The sequence below is a fragment of the Pavona decussata genome, unplaced genomic scaffold (genome assembly GCF_977016875.1).
Source record: "Pavona decussata unplaced genomic scaffold, jaPavDecu1.1 SCAFFOLD_11, whole genome shotgun sequence".
In the NCBI taxonomy this organism is placed as follows: domain Eukaryota; kingdom Metazoa; phylum Cnidaria; class Anthozoa; order Scleractinia; family Agariciidae; genus Pavona; species Pavona decussata.
This window is the reverse complement of record NW_028145434.1, coordinates 3339561-3355644: the sequence shown is the minus strand read 5'-3', so window position 1 is coordinate 3355644 and position 16084 is coordinate 3339561. Positions and strand designations below refer to the sequence as shown.

At 42.6% G+C, this 16084-nt stretch overlaps 2 protein-coding genes and 1 pseudogene across 2 annotated transcripts in view; 2 read left to right on the top strand and 1 right to left on the bottom strand.

The window, feature by feature from the left end:
- LOC146488245 (collagen triple helix repeat-containing protein 1-like) overlaps positions 1-16084 on the top strand; it is a 55184-nt gene that overhangs the window by 26194 nt on the left and 12906 nt on the right. The gene's annotated exons all lie outside the window — the stretch shown is intronic.
- Positions 1406-4036, top strand: LOC146488249 (uncharacterized). Its single transcript, XM_085120753.1, has one exon. The coding sequence runs from the start codon at positions 1406-1408 to the stop codon at positions 4034-4036; it is 2631 nt and encodes an 876-aa protein (XP_084976879.1).
- Positions 10365-11649, bottom strand: LOC146488248 (uncharacterized; annotated as a pseudogene).

Sequence of the window (16084 nt, the reverse complement as noted above, 5' to 3'; positions counted from 1 at the left end):
GTGTTATTAATACGGAATGCTGGAGTTTCTTTTGCCGTTGTGGTCATTACATCGTTAAAAATTTGTTACACCCGAGTTATTCAAGTTGCGTTGTCGGCAGTTGGTGAAGATGTCTTGAACGAAAAGCTTCTTCGCCTCAAGAATTCTAGATCGGGCCACTTATAGACTGTCACCGCCAGGTTGAATGAAATCGATGCGTTGCTCTCAAACGAGGAGAACATTGATCTCGTGAAGGAAAAGTTAACCGATTTTACTGCTGCTTTCGAGGCCTTTAAAGAAGCGCGCAATTTTTACTTATCCTACGTTCAAGACGAGACTTGCATCGCGAGGTGCCAAGAATCTTTTGATCGTGAGGTTGTACGAAGGGGCGACTTTTCCCGGCGGGTCCAAGAATGGATCGTAAGAACTGGAGAAGCGCCAATTTCTAGAAGAGCAAAGGTTCCGTCTCAAGCAAGAGGAAAAGCTTTTTTCTTTGGAGACTGAAATTGCCAAATCACAAGCCAGAGAACAAGCTTTAGCGTCCGTGGTGGACCCTAATCCGTGCGTGGTTCTTCCAAGTCCCGGGTTTATGGATCCTGATCCGCATATAGCTGCTGCAGATCCTGATAAAGTGGACGCGAATCAGCCTTTAGCTGTTCCAAACCCAGCCAGCGCAGAATCTAATCCGCGTTTGATCGTTCTAAGTCCGGTCACGTCGGAAACCAGTCATCCGGGACGAACTTCGTCAGCACCAGTTGCTCAAGGTCACTCCACTATGAACCCAGAAGCGTCGGAATGGCCCCAGCGTCTGTTAGTCATCAACAATGATGGGTCTCTTTCTGGTTCTAATCAGTCTGGTGCGCTGTCTTCGCCTAGTGAGAGGGCTTTTCATGAGATGCTGGAGTTACACCAACACCAAAACGCATTACAGCGACAACAGAACAAGATCGTGGAGATGCTTGCGACGCAACAAAAGAAAAGTTCACTTCCCCATCCCAAAGTCCCTATTTTTGACGGCATTCCCATGGAGTACGGTCCCTTTATCAAAGCCTTTGAGAACATAATTGAGTCCAAAACTTCGGCAGTAGCGAGAGGCTGTACTACCTTGAACAGTTTACTAGCGGTGACGTAAAGGAGCTCGTGAGATCCTGCCAGTTTCTCCCTCCTGATAGGGGATACCCTGAAGCTAGGCGCCTGATGAAAAAGAAGTTCGGGAACGACTTCCGCGTCGTAGCTGCGTACGAGGGTAAGGCCTTAAATTGGCCGGAGGTGAAGGCTGAGGACGCCGTGGGGCTCAACAGGTTCTCCCTTTTCCTTATGAGATGCAAAAACGCCATGGAGGGCAGTGGTCACCTGACCAAGCTTGAACAACCAGACGCTGTAAGGAAACTAGTCCTAAAGCTGCCCTTCAATGGTCGATGATATCATGGAGACTGAAACAAGAGCTATACGGTTGCGCGAGTTCGTCGAGTTCGTGGATCATGAAGCCAGAGTAGTCACTAATCCCGTGTTTGGAAGTATTGTTGAAGACACGAAGCCCAAGTTGGATAGGCGAGACGGCCGTTTGCAGAAAGGATCTCTTACGAAAAGAGCCGGAGAACTTAGTTTTGCTGCACAAGTGGGAAGTAGCCAGAATGCACCTACCGGTTTTGCACCCGCTCGTGGTACACTCCCTTCAGTAGGAGAAGTATCGTGTCTATATTGCCAGGCTGGTCATACCCTAGAGAACTGCATGTCTCTTAGAAATCGTCCGTACATGGACCGAATAGAGTTCCTGAAGTCCAAGGGCCTCTGCTTTGGTTGTCTGTCCAGTGATCACGCCGCAAAGAGTTGCCCTGGGAGAAAATCGTGTACGTTTCCTAACTGTACTAAAAAACATCCTGCAGTCCTACACACGAACTTTGTCGCTCGAAAGCAACAAGCTGGTAATCCACCCGCCAATCTGTCGGCACGCGAGGGAGTCGCGCGCGTTCAGAACGCTTTGGTAAGCCCAGATGGAAAAATCAAGACTTCCAGTAATGAATGCCTCTCAAGGACAGGCATGGCTGTGGTTCAGGTGAAAGTCTGGATCAAAGGGAGTAAAACGCCGACAGTCACCTACGCCTTTCTCGACAGCGGTAGTTCCTCTACGTTTTGCACCGAGACCTTGATGAGGCAGCTAGGAGTGAGTGGTCCAAAAACTACAATTTCTCTAACAACATCGGAAAAGAAGGACAGTCTTGTAGACAGTTTTGTTGTTACGGATCTTACCATCTCCGATCTGGACGAGAACGTTTTCATTGACCTCCCAACATTGTACACAAGACCCAGCATACCTGTGTCGAGAGAGGATATACCCACTCAGGATGACGTTGACAAATGGCCACACCTAAGCAGAGTGCACCTGCCCAAAGTTGATGCAGAGATTGGTCTGCTCATAGCAAGTGACGTCCCTGAGGCTCTAGATCCTTTGGAAGTAAAGCATAGTCAATATGGCGCCCCTTACGCCTCGCAAACGAGCGTCGGATGGGCGGTTAACGGCCCGTTGACCCGTTGTTTTCGTGGTTCTCGTTCGTCGAATTTCTTTATTAAGGCCGACACTGAGCTGCACCAGATGGTACAACACTTTTACAACCGCGACTTCGGTGAGTCGATTGCTGATAGCCAGACTGAACTTTCCCAAGATGAGCACCGTTTCATGGAAAGCGTAGAGGAATCCGCAGAGCTGAAAGACGGCCATTACGAAATCGCCTTACCTTTCAGAAACCGTCAGCATCCAGTTCCAAACAATCCAGTTCAAGCAGAACAGCGTTCTGTGTGGCTGAAGAGGAAGTTGGAGAAGAACCCGAAGTTGCTCGACGACTACAAAGTCCTCGTTCGGGACATTGTCGCAAAAGGTTACGCCCAAAGGGTTCCTGTGCAACAGAAGGAGTCAACCTGCGAAGGCAAGACATGGTTCATCCCTCGCCATGGAGTTTATCATCCGCATAAGCCTGGGAAAATTCGTGTCGTCTTCGACTGTTCGGCAAAGTACAAGGGAAAGTTCCTCAATGATCTGCTGTTGAAAGGACCAGATCTCACAAATTCTCTCTTGGGTGTCCTAACAAGATTTCGTGAGGAACGCGTTGCAGTAATGGTGGACATCGAGGCAATGTTCCACCAAGTTAGAGTTCCAGAATGTGATCGTTCATATCTTCGTTTCTTGTGGTGGGCGGATGGCGATTTGTCACGCGTATTGGCGGAATACCAGATGACCGTCCATCTGTTCGGTGCAGTGTCTTCGCCTGCCTGTGCCAATTTTGCCCTTCGTAAAACAGCCGATGATAATGTCCAGCACTTCCCTTCTGATGTGACGAATACGATCAAACGGAACTTTTACGTCAACGACTGCCTTAAGTCGCTCCCGACAGTTAAGGATGCTATTGCGCATGTCAATGAGTTGTGCAGTCTGTTGCAGCGAGGAGGTTTCCGATTGACAAAGTGGATCAGCTCCAGCCGAGAAGTTCTAGAAAACATTCCTGTGAAAGAGCGCGCACAAGAAATCAAGAAGCTAGACCTTCAGAAAGACGAATTACCTGTCGAACGCGCACTTGGTGTCCAGTGGCGAATAGAGGGCAACACATTCGGTTTTGATGTTTATCTCAAGTCCAAGCCCCGTACCCGTAGAGGCATTTTGTCTGTGGTAGGATCAATCTTTGACCCTTTTGGTTTCGTTGCACCCTTCGTCTTGACTGCTAAGAAGATTTTGCAGGACCTATGTCGCTTAAAGTTGGGTTGGGACGACGAAATGTCTACAGAACACGGCGTACGTTGGCAAGGATGGCTAGTGGACCTCCCTAAGCTGTCACAGCTTACGATAGATCGCTGCCTTAAACCAGCCGACTTTAAGGACATCGCATCCAGTCAGCTTCACCACTTTTCGGATGCTTCGGAACTTGGTTTCGGATCAGTTTCGTATCTACGTCTGGTCGAAAGCAGAGGCAGAATTCACTGTACCATTCTCCAAGGGAAGTCACGCCTGGTGCCCCTCAAGCAAGTAACAGTTCCACGTTTAGAGCTTTTGGCCGCAACATCGTAACCCTGCTGACGACCTTTCAAGAGGGTTATCAGCAGAGGCTCTTCTCAACTCCGAGCGTTGGATAAAGGGGCCGGAGTTTCTCTGGATGCCAAAAGAGTTTTGGCCCCCTGATCCTTTATCGCTGGGCAGTGTTCCGGATACGGATCCAGAGGTGAAGGTGAACGCTAAGGCCAACTTAAAGTCATTAGCACAGCCCTTCTGTCCTTTAGTGGAGTATTTTCAGAGAACCTCCTCTTGGTTTCGCCTGAAGAAGTCGATTGCTTGGTTCCTTCGCTAGCGTGAAAGTTTGCTGATGGCTAGTACAAGCAAGAAGGTCACGAAGTCCACTCCAGCTACGCCCAAACCGCCTATCGCCGTTTAAGAAATAAAGACAGCAGAATTGGAGATTTTAAAGTGTGTCCAGCAACATCATTTCCCCGAAGAGTTCCACTCACTTACCCAATCTGCAAGCAATGGTGTGCCGCACGTCAAGAAGAATAGTTGCCTTCGGAGACTGGATCCAGTTCTGATTGATGGTCTTCTGCGTGTCGGCGGGAGACTGGATCAAGCATCAGAGCCGTTTGACTCTAAGCACCAGATTATCTTTCCAAAGAACGATCATGTGTCCAACCTGCTAGTCGAGCACTATCATCAGATCTCCGGACATTCTGGTAAAGAATACGTGCTGAGTCTTCTACGCGAACGATTCTGGATTGTAAAGGCAGGATCCGCAGTTAAGAGGGTGTTGTCGACGTGTGTAAATTGTCGGCGTCGCCAAGGTCCTGCGTGCGAGCAGAAGATGGCAGATCTTCCAGTGGATCGTCTAACCCCAGATCAACAACCCTTCTCTCGCGTTGGTGTCGATTGCTTTGCCCCTTTTCAAGTGCAGCGTGGGCGGAGCCTTGCTAAAAGATACGAGGTCGTTTTTACCTGTCTTGCGATTCGTGCTGTACATGCATATCGAAGTCGCGCACTGTCTTGACACCGATTCGTTCCTGCTGGCGCATAGAAGGTTTATCGCAAGGAGAGGCTAGGTCAAGGAGATCCGTTCAGATAACGGCACAAATTTTACAAGTCGCGAGAAAGAACTCCGCGAATCCGTAAAGGCATGGAATCAAGAGAAAATTCACGAAAGTCTGTTACAGAAGGAAATCGTGTGGTCTTTTAATCCTCCTCACGGCTCGCATTTTGGCGGTGTTTGGGAGAGATGTATTCGAACAACCCGGAAGATTCTACGAGCTCTTCTCCGGGAACAAATCACCGACGATGAAAGTCTAACCACCTTGATGTGTGAGGTTGAAAGTATATTGAACGGTCGTCCGATTACCACTATTTCCAGTGACCCGCGGGATCAGGAGCCTTTGACACCAAACCACTTGCTGCTACTACGCTCTGAGCCTTCAATGCCACCAGGGCTGTTCCGTAAAGAGGATCTTTTGTCACGACGAAGGTGGAGACGGGTTCAGTATCCGGCAGACATCTTTTGGAAAAGATGGAGCAAAGAGTACTTGCCTCTTCTTCAAAGCAGGCAAAAATTGCTACGCCCCAGAAGAAATTTAGCTGTTGAGGATGTGGTGCTTGTTGCCGTGGAAAATTCGCACCGTAATTCGTGGCCTCTCGGAAAGGTTGTCGAAGTGTTTCCGGACAGCAAAGGCCTGGTTCGTCGAGCGACGAAAGTAAAGATTAAATCTGGCATTCTTGAAAGACCAGTTGACAAGCTTTGTCTCATTGTTGAAAGAGAAGACCCTGTGTGATATGAACTTTAAGGATTTCAGCGAGAGCTTACTACAGATTACAACCGGACACGTAATTGAAATAGAAATAAACATTTTCTTGTACTGGTTTTCGGGTAGTTTGCGATTTATTCACACGCGTGTAGTCCCGCCGCGTGTTTCTTTTGCGTTATTACCCAAGTTAGTCTCGCGTCGCTAGCTTTATTTAGCTATCGCTATCTTACAATGTACAAGTCTTTTTTTTTTAGGGTCGTTTAGTTTATAATAATATTTGTAAGTGTTTTCGCCCGTGTTTCAACACTTAGGGGCCGGTGTAAGAACTAAACGCGTAGTCATTTAGGTTATTGTGTTATTTTTTGTAGGAATGTTCTTGTCTATATCTCGTGCGTGCGGTATTTGTAGTTGTGTGATTTAGTGTTATTTATTCACATTTTTGTTCACAAGTTTTGGCAGTTTATATAGAATTTTTGGACGTTTTAGTGTTAGTATATCTCTTCACCGCGAGAGCAGTTAGTCAACCTACAAAGTTTGTTCGTCGGCTATACGATTTAGGACAGTCGGTTTTTTCCAGTTACTTTGGTTTGCCCAGCTCCGCAACAAATGTAAGTGTCGGTTTTTCCTTCGCGCCATCTATTTGCGCTAGTTCATTTTGTGACGTTTTGTTTGCTTGTTTGTTCTAGTTTTAACCGCTTCGCTTCACTTCACCGCCTCACTTCATCGCTACGCTGCTTAGCAGTTTCTTCGCCGCTTCATTTGGAGGCAGTTTTCGTTTGTCGTTCTTTCAATAAAGCGTGTTATTAATACGGAATGCTGGAGTTTCTTTTGCCGTTGTGGTCATTACAGATTGGGTCCACATTTATGTAACGGGTGTTACTTTGTAACAGGAACCAACAGGCGGAATACCAACGTGGCAATGTTCAAGGCCTCCTCGACTTCGTGTGTCCTTAACTTTAAAAATGACGTACAAGAAATATCCATTGACAGCACTTGTACCTGTGGTTGGCTTATTTTGTCAGCAGGTTTCACGTCGTCCCCAAAATATGAGAAGCAAGGCCAAACTTGCTCGATTACCAACCGCTGTTCGGGGTACGAGCCCGCCCTCCTTTTTGTCCGTCCCTTCTCGAGAAGGAAGTCCCGAACCCAAGGGAGCGTCGGCAATGCAAATTTCCCTTTCGTAAACGGTCGTTGCCATTTGGAATGGTCGATGTCATTTCTCACAACGGTCGTTGCCATTTGAAACGGTCGATGCCATCGTAAAGGTCGATGCCAAAAAGGAACCGATATTTCCGACTCTCTCCGACGACATGCGTGACAATCAGAGCAATGCGTGACTAGCTTTCCTACAAACCATCGCGATTTTTATCAAATAAAAATGGCGGACAAACCCGACAATTTTCTCAAAGATCTAATATCTTCAGCTATAAAGAAGTCGAATCGAAAAGTAAATCTTTTGAATCGACCGAAATTACAAAGGAGAGGTTTCTGGCTTCGCTGCCAGATGATTCATTTTACTACCTGAAGCCAATTTCAGGAAATGGAGAAAAGTTCAAAGTGCACTTTTTGACTGAAGATATAACGAAAGAAAACCTGGAGCAGTGGATATCCGAATATGAAGCGATAAACAGCATCTCAGTGAAGTGAAAGACAAAGAAGGTACCAACAAGCGGCTATGTGTTGCAAAACTACTATAGATGCCAACACAACACTCGCAACTGGAGTCCAAGTAAAGATCCACAGCAGAAATTGTACTTGAACCCATCTGCCAGAGTAAAGAACACCAATTGCCCCTTTCAGATGATAGTCAAAATAGACAGCGAGGGATGTTGTTCTGTGGACATAGAGTGGGAACACAACCATTCACTTGAAACTCTGGAGGCCTCTAATTTCTGTGACCTTTCTTCTGAGTGCACAAAAAGGGTTTTGAAGTTGTTTGAAAGTGGGCATACACCAGCAACCGCAAGGCGACAGTGCTTAAAAGAACTCAAAGAATCATGTCAGGATGAATCGGAATTTCACAGGAAAAAGGCCAATCGGGCAGTTATGCCGAGAAAAAGGGACTTTAGTTACCTCTACACGCAATTTGGTAAGGATAGGTATGGTAGACAGGGCGTTATGATGTTTGAAAGACTTTCCGAAAGGCTTCAACAGTACAAGAAAGACAACCCTGAAGCTACTGCTTGTTACCAGATGTATGAAGGTGATGATACGCCTCTTATAATTACTATTGTAACGCCTCTCATGACCCGTGTACACAAGGAAGTGCAGCAGTCTGGTGAGATGGTTTTTGTTGATGCTACTTCTAATACAGAAGAGCACAATCTTAAAGTGTTTTTAATGTGCACAAACAATGTATCTGGAGCACTTCCACTTGGCATCTTGATCACCAGTGATGAGCAGGAGCGTACACTTAAACAGGTCGGGAACAAGGCCCTCAAGTCATCCTAACAGACAACTGTGTAAAGAGGAAAGAAATGCTCTGAAGTCTGTTTGGCTAACATCTGTTTTACTTCTTTGCATCTTCCACATGCTCCAACAACTTTGGAGATGGCTTCACGAGAGCAAGAACAGTATCAGCCAAGCAGATAGACCCTATTTTCTCACCCTTTATGCCGAGACAAAACAAGATTTTGAGAACTACTTCAGTGAACTTTTGAATGATGGCCGTTGCAAGAAATACCCAAATCTAGTCAGCTACTTGCAAAATCTATACAATGACAAAGAATCGTTTGCTCTATGCTTTAGAACTGAACTGCCTGTTAGAGGGAACCACACCAACAATTTTGCCGAGGCTCAGTTTTTGGTTCTTAAGGATGTAATTCTGGAGCGCACCAAAGAGTACAATGTTGTTGGGCTTCTAGACAACCTGACTATTTATCTAGAAGATCACTACAAGAATAAGCTCCTTAGTATTGCTGATGGGAGTTTTGATGGCGTGTACAGACATCGATTCTTTGGGAAAGGGAAAGACGGAAGCACAGGGTTTAAAGTCCCAGATAAAAAAGATCTTGATGCCTACATCTCAACTGTAGAGAACTTTGGCAATAATGTATTCAAAGTTGGAAGCTCTTCAGAGAGCAGTCACAGGTCAGTAGTGTTTTTTCTTTGCCGTCACAATAGCATAACGCTCTGGTGGTACAAGAGGGCATGTGTGGGTGGGCATTATTTTCCTATCTTTCTCCCCATCGTCTGATTCAAATTATCTTGATAGGGGAAGGAGGGGGGGAGGGGGCAGTGTTTCTAGGCTCCTCCCCTTTGGGGCAAAAATACATAGAACATTGGGACATAACATGCATAACATATGAGATAATTCCTGCAGTTCATCCATATGCTGCATTTCAAGGATGTTGATTTAGCATAAGGAAGACCAAAACAAGAGTAATATATTGTCCAGGGGGTGGGGTACCTTTAGTAATTTCCCTTCTTGGCAGGTTATTGAGTTTTTTATAGCAGAGTAAGAGCAAGCCCTTACTCTGCTGTTAGGAATATTTCCATTAATATCTTAGTGGATCAACCAGTTGAAGGTCTAGAATGTATATATTACAGATTGAAAAACAAAAATTGGCCTGGCTAGCAATAGGAAAGACAATTCCTGTTGCTTGTTATAAGCCATTACGCTCTAGTGATGCTGGACAAACATCACAAACTGATGGTTCTAATGTTTTTGTAACAGAGGCATCCACTAGTGTGGAAACAGCACAACAAGGGCCAAACTGCTGCACTGCTGAACCAATACAGAGCAATGATGATGATGAGGATGATTCCATTGCAAATGCTGAACAATTGTTGAGAAACTCTTGTGAACAAATAATTCAAAAGCTCCAAAGCTCAAGAGACCTTAATTTGGCTAAAGGTGTAATCAGGTTCGCAAAAAGGGTAACATCCTTAACCGCTGCTAGATCTATGCATTCTAATTTGGCAAGCGCTCTTTTTACTTTTGGGTCCAGTGAGGTGAAAAAAACCGGAAATGGAAAATAGATCTGAGTACAGCCCAACAGAAAACGAAAGTGTGGTAGTGGAAGCCGTCAGGTTGTATCAAAGGGCCGACCAGTACAATCTCAAGAACCCACCTCCAAGAGGAAGCACAGCCATGACTTGGCTAAAGCAGTACAAACAAACACTAAAAGTAGTAAGAAGTCTGGATCCCATACTATGAAATCCAAGACCAAGCACATGCAAAGGAAAAAATAGGAAAACAGAGAAATCTTAGTGAATAAACAATGGAATGTTCGCATAATGTGTAACATAGAGGGAAATTCACTCAAGGCAAATTGCCTAGATTAAAAACTTCTCTCCTTTGATCTGTCCCTGAACAACAAGGTTATTAAAAAGATTGAGGTTTGGACATTGTAAATAAGTTTTAATTCATTTTTCCTGTTAAAGTCTAACACAACATTTGTAATGATTTAAAATTTGGTTTGAACAGTAACATGACGTACATGTGCTGCAATGACCACAATTAATTTCAAAAATCGATAATAATTATAATAATAATAATAATAATAATAATAATAATAATGATAATAATTTAAAAACAAAAACAATTATGTATTATAGATTGATCCAATAGTCCTTTCAAACCATCTCCAATTAAAATCACTAAATGTAGGATAGGTTAACTAAACATGTGACTTTTGGTGTCTTATAAGATTTCGTTTCTCAGCAAAAGTCTTTTGACAATGATCACACTTGTAGCTGTCTTTATGTTTCTTGTCTTTATGCCTTTTTTGCTTTTGCTCATGGTCAAACGATTCATTTTATTCCTCGCAAATGCACTCATGACAACCTTCCTGGTGGTATTTAAAGTCCTTCTCCCTTGTGAACTGGGTGCTGCAGGTTGGACATGTTTTTATCTCTGCTATTCCCATATCAAGGTCTTCCCTCAAGCTCTGTGCCTTATCTTTCCAGTCCTATGAATATCATAGCATGATATTTTAAAAGGGTGAATATATTAGGGAACAATCGTGTATTTATGATCCCCCCTATTTTTATATAAACTAGACTGCAAAGACAGTTTTTTTTCACCCTCTATCATAATTTTTTGAGGATAATACCCCCTTGCCCCCACCCCCCCTCCCCCCTCCCCCCTTTCCTCAAAACCTGGATCCGCCACATGTAAGTTATTTCTAATTAAAATTTAGGGTAAATTAATTGGTACATTATAATGGGCCATGCCCTAGGTATATTTTACAGTTCTTTCTGGAAAAATAACAAGTCTGAACATTATATTACAAAATTGACATTCAGCTTGAGGTCCCAGCTTGATTCAAGATCAACGCTCATAACCTAAAATACTTTTAATTTGAAGGTTTGACGAGAACATTTACACTCTCGGTCCTTACAAAGTTAGCCATGTAAACCACATAGCAGTCCACTGAAATGGGGCAGGGTTAATACACAAACACTCGCAATGTTAGAAGTTTATAACTAACCTTTCGTCTGTCTGTCGGCAATTTCTTCCACATATTGCCAACCACTTTGGAAACCTGCCCGATTCCTGCCCCCTTTCCAAGTTGTTCCTTGACATCTGGCTGGGGAATGAAACAACGAACGAGGAAACTATATCAGCTTATATCGAATGTAACTTCAAGGCCCACAAGAATAACGAATATAAGTGCAACACTTAAAGATAACATATTTGTTAATGACATAAACGAAAATTTTACATGCGGTTTATTTTTCACTGATATTTAATCGGATGTAAAGGATGAACAAGCACTTTATCCAGGCTGAAAATGATTGAATATTTCGGGAAATACAAAACAAACTCACCGCAACTGACTGCATAAAGGAGTTCCACCCCGTTGGCTTCTTAATTGATTTTTGTTTTGTTTCTGCACAAGAAGAATGGGTTGCTTCTGGTTCAGCTGGCTCAACTCTCGCGCACGTGGATTGCTCCACCATCTTGATTACAACACTGCCCGGAAGTGACGTCCGAGCGTGCCAACCGCGTACGAGCTATTCACGAGGGCTGTCGTCTGCTCGGCTAGTTTTCGAAATGGTATCAACCGTTTTCAATGGCAATGACCGTTGTGAGAAATGGCATCGACCGTTTCAAATGGCAACGACCGTTTACGAAAGGGAAATTTGCGTCGGCAATCGAGCGGCCAGCAGCCTTTTTGTCCCATTCCGTTCCCTCTTCATCACAACAAAACCGCTTCTCGCTTGAATTATGGATTAAAAGGTGCTCACTAATAAAACATTTCTTTTACACTATTTGTCAGTTGTTAAATAGTTTATGTTTATTCATATATATCTTTCAATTTCCTCCAACTGACAACTTGACGTTTACTCACAGAAAGGTCAGAACGGAGCTTAAATAATCTATTTTCAGAATAAATGCAGATCCAAATTTTTCGCTTCATTTTCAAAGATTGAAATTTACAGATGTTTCATGGACAATGTTTTCCGTTTATTTTCCTCTCTTGATTTCAATATACAGCGGGGAGACATCAGACAAAATGTCACAAACACAGAGCAGAAGCCTTTGAATTTGCAAACAAGAAAAAGTTCGCAGAATTAATTTATTCAAACACGTCGGTTTTGTTCCCGCTAATTCAATCTCAGAACTCTCTTCCGCTTTGCAACGAAAGGAAGACTTGTTTTTTATTTCACCGTAACAATTCTCCACATATTGTCTACTCGTATCTTCAGACTCTGCTTGGTGTGTGTTTTGATGGCATTTTCCCGCTGCTGCCAAGGTAAGATTAAAGTAAAGCGTAGTTATAAGCCAATAATTTTGGGACAGAATATTATATATGGTCTCCTCTGCTGAACAGAACTGAAGTAAATTTGAATGAAATTGTTCAATTCATTCATGTATTTCGTTCTGATGAATTTCCGATTCTTACTTTTCGAAGGAACACATATATTGTATTAAATTATCTGACAACTTAACTAAATAGAACTATTAAGCAGTATTTTTTCGTGCATGGCGTTGCTCGCTTTGCGGTACTGAAGTTTAAACCTGGATACTTGTATTGTTATTACAAATTCGTCCCAATGGTGAAGAGTATCGCGATGAAATTCTCACAATCCAAAGATTACGAGCCTTACTTTCCTATTTTGCGCTCCTCGGGGTTTTGACAGATCACCCATCAGCTCAAATTGGTAATCAGTTGACTTAAAGTTTTTGAAAAACAAAGATTCTGTCAGTTCGAATTATCTAAAATCGCTTGAAGCCATGTAGCATTTTCGAATTCGGAAAGCCAACGGCGGCTCCCTAAAATGTCTGCCACTTGTATTTTTCTTCAAAGAATTGCTAAATTGCTTCATGTATTTTCTTTTCGCTACTCAATCAATACAGCATATCAATGCTGGTGAATTTCCGATTCTTACCATTCGAAGGAACTAATATATGCTATTAAATTATCTGACCACTTAACTAAATAAAACTACTGAGCACTATATTTCCGTAGATGCCGTTTCTCGCTAATGTAAACGTGTAATCGTCACTCTCTTTCACTTACAAATTCGTCCCAGTTGTAAAGTACTCGCGATGAAATTTTCATATCCCAAACATTATGAGCTTACTTCTCTATGATGCAGTTCGCTTTTGTATGCATTTGTTAAAACGAGTATTCTATTATTTTTTTTAACTCGGTTTACTTTGAGCGCTCCTCAGGATTTAAACAGGACAACCTTCGGCTGTAAATGCTAACCAGTTGACTTAGCGTTTGTGAAAAACAACGATTCTGTCAGTTTGAATTATCTAAAATCGACAAAACATCGACGAATACTGTAAACACCAATACATCACAATAGGCTCTTTTCCGTGAATTGGCCGCCATTTTGTTCAATTGGGACAAACAAGTGATGCGGATTTTTACGGGAATAATTTCCACAGGAATCATTATTTGAAGTTCATGTTATGCTGGTCAAATAATCAACGTTGAATTTTTCCATCTATAGTTGTCTTCAAATCGCGTGTCCCGGCCGGCGGGACACGCGATTGCCCACTTTCCACCAAACCTACACTTCGCAAATCTTATCAGCAAAATCTTGTGCCAAGTACCCTCAGTTCTCTGCTATGTCCAAGATCAATTTGTACGGGAATTATCAGCCATGACATTTTCAAGCAAACATTGAACATTGTATTAATTGGGCCAATTTTGCTCCAATTAAAAATGGCGGCCAATTCGCGTGAAAAGGCCGGATGCACCCAATAGTTGGTCTCGATGGAACATCTCTTCAGAAGGCATTACTGAACCACTTCTATAAATTCTGGATAAAACTGTGTTTAAAGAATAAAGCTTTTCTTAGCGATTTGTCGTCTCAACTGACCGTCCAAGCACTGGAAAACTTAATGTTTTTGTGACTTGCTGCATCTAGCATTTTCAAATTCGGACAGCAGCTCCCAAATTTGGGAAAATTATACCCCGTTACCTACAACGTTCTGCAACTTGAATTTTCCTTACAAAGAATTGCTAAATTGATTCATGTATTTTCGCTTGGCTACTCAATCAATAGAGCATACCAGAGCTGGCGAATTTCTGATTTTTATTAATCGAAGGAAATAACATATGCCATTAAATTATCTGACCACTTAACTAAATAAAACTATTGAGCTGAGTATTTTTTCGTACATGGCGTTGCTCGTTATGCTGTACTGAAATTTAAACATGAAAACTTGTCCTCTAATTACGAATATTTTACCAATTATGAAAAGTCTGGCGCTGAAATTCTAACAACCCAAAGATTATGAGCCGTACTTTCCTATGACGCAGTTCGCTCTTCAATGCAGTTTGATAAAACAAATATTCTATTATTTACTTAAATCGGATAACTTAAGCGCGGCTCAAGGTTTGAAAAGATAGCCCGTCAGTTAATACTGTTGGTCAATTGACGTAAATTTTTGAAAAACAAAGGTTCATTCGGTTCGAATTATCTACGATCGATAACACACCCACATCCAATCGTTAAGCCCTTTGTGGGCCCTTCGCCACTGAATTGTGGCAAACAATGGATACTGAATCATTATTTCTGAAGCTGATGCGATGCGAGTCACATAATCAACTTTGAATTCCTCCATATTTAGTTATCTACAGATTTTCTTGTAGGTTCTACATACGAACGTATGGAAACGTGAGTGCCCACTTTCCACCAAATCTACTTATATTTCATTGGGAAAATCTTGTGCCAAGCACACTCAGTTCTCTGAGATTCAATATCTCAAAAATCAATTTGTACGGGTATTATTGTTCACCACATTTCCGAACAAGCATTAGATCATTCGGGCCAATTAATAATGGCGGCCAATTGGCGTGAAAGGGCCAGATGTCCTCAACAGTTCGCTTCGATGGACGAATATCTTTTCAGAATACCGGCATTACTGGACCACTTCCGTGTAATTCGAATAACCAAGTATTGAAAACCGAAAGCTTTCTTTACCGAAATGTCGCCCCAATTTTGAAAACACTGGAAAATGGAATCTTGTTCTTTCGATTTAAATACGAAATAAGGCCAGCAACTAGGAAATTGGGAAAATAACACCTGTCTCCGTAAAACGTTGTCCTGCTTCACTTTTCATCGTTGGGCACTTCTGAAGGGTTCGTTTAAGTTGGACTTTCAATCTCAGGTGGGCTTCATAATGAATCAACCAAACAAATTAGGTCAAACCTCGCATACTAAGGGAACAAGCATGCAATGACCTTTATTCTATTAACTTAGATCTAAACTACGTCAGACGTCCTCGGCTTGAAAGAATGCTCACAGCTCTGAAACCCTGATCTATTGTTTCAGACCATCTGTTGCTAAGTGAAGGTACTTAATTAATGTCGTAAAACATATCGAGACTTGCTAGAAAAGAAGAGAGTAAGAAATGACTGTTTTGCTTTTCTGCGTCGTCACAAAAACATTTCTTCCTCTCACCTACCAGGGAAATACCAGCAAATCGATTAGCGAGTAGATATCTTGGTTTATACACCAGTACGACACCAATTCCGAGAGTTGAGGGTCTGGCTTCTGCCACAAATTTTGTCAGTGGAAAATTTGAAACAGATTGAAATATTCTACAAATATAGCAATTCAAAATTTTTTCAATGTTTTTCTATTAAAAAAAGAATAATGTAAGAAGGCTCTTTATTTCCTAGAACGAAACAATTAATAATACGGCGACAAAGTGACAGAGAAATTTGTGGACAGTACATATCTGACCTCAGTAAACTTCGGATTAAAAAGGTAAAGCTGTTTGTCGGCGGTTGTTGAGGGTCATGAGTCCTTCGTCTTTCAAGTAACTTCTCAATATTACTATCTTGAATGAAGAAATCTTGAACAAAAGACTTCACTGTAATGATCTCTGCATGGCACGGCGAATATTTCACCACTCCAACTGACTATT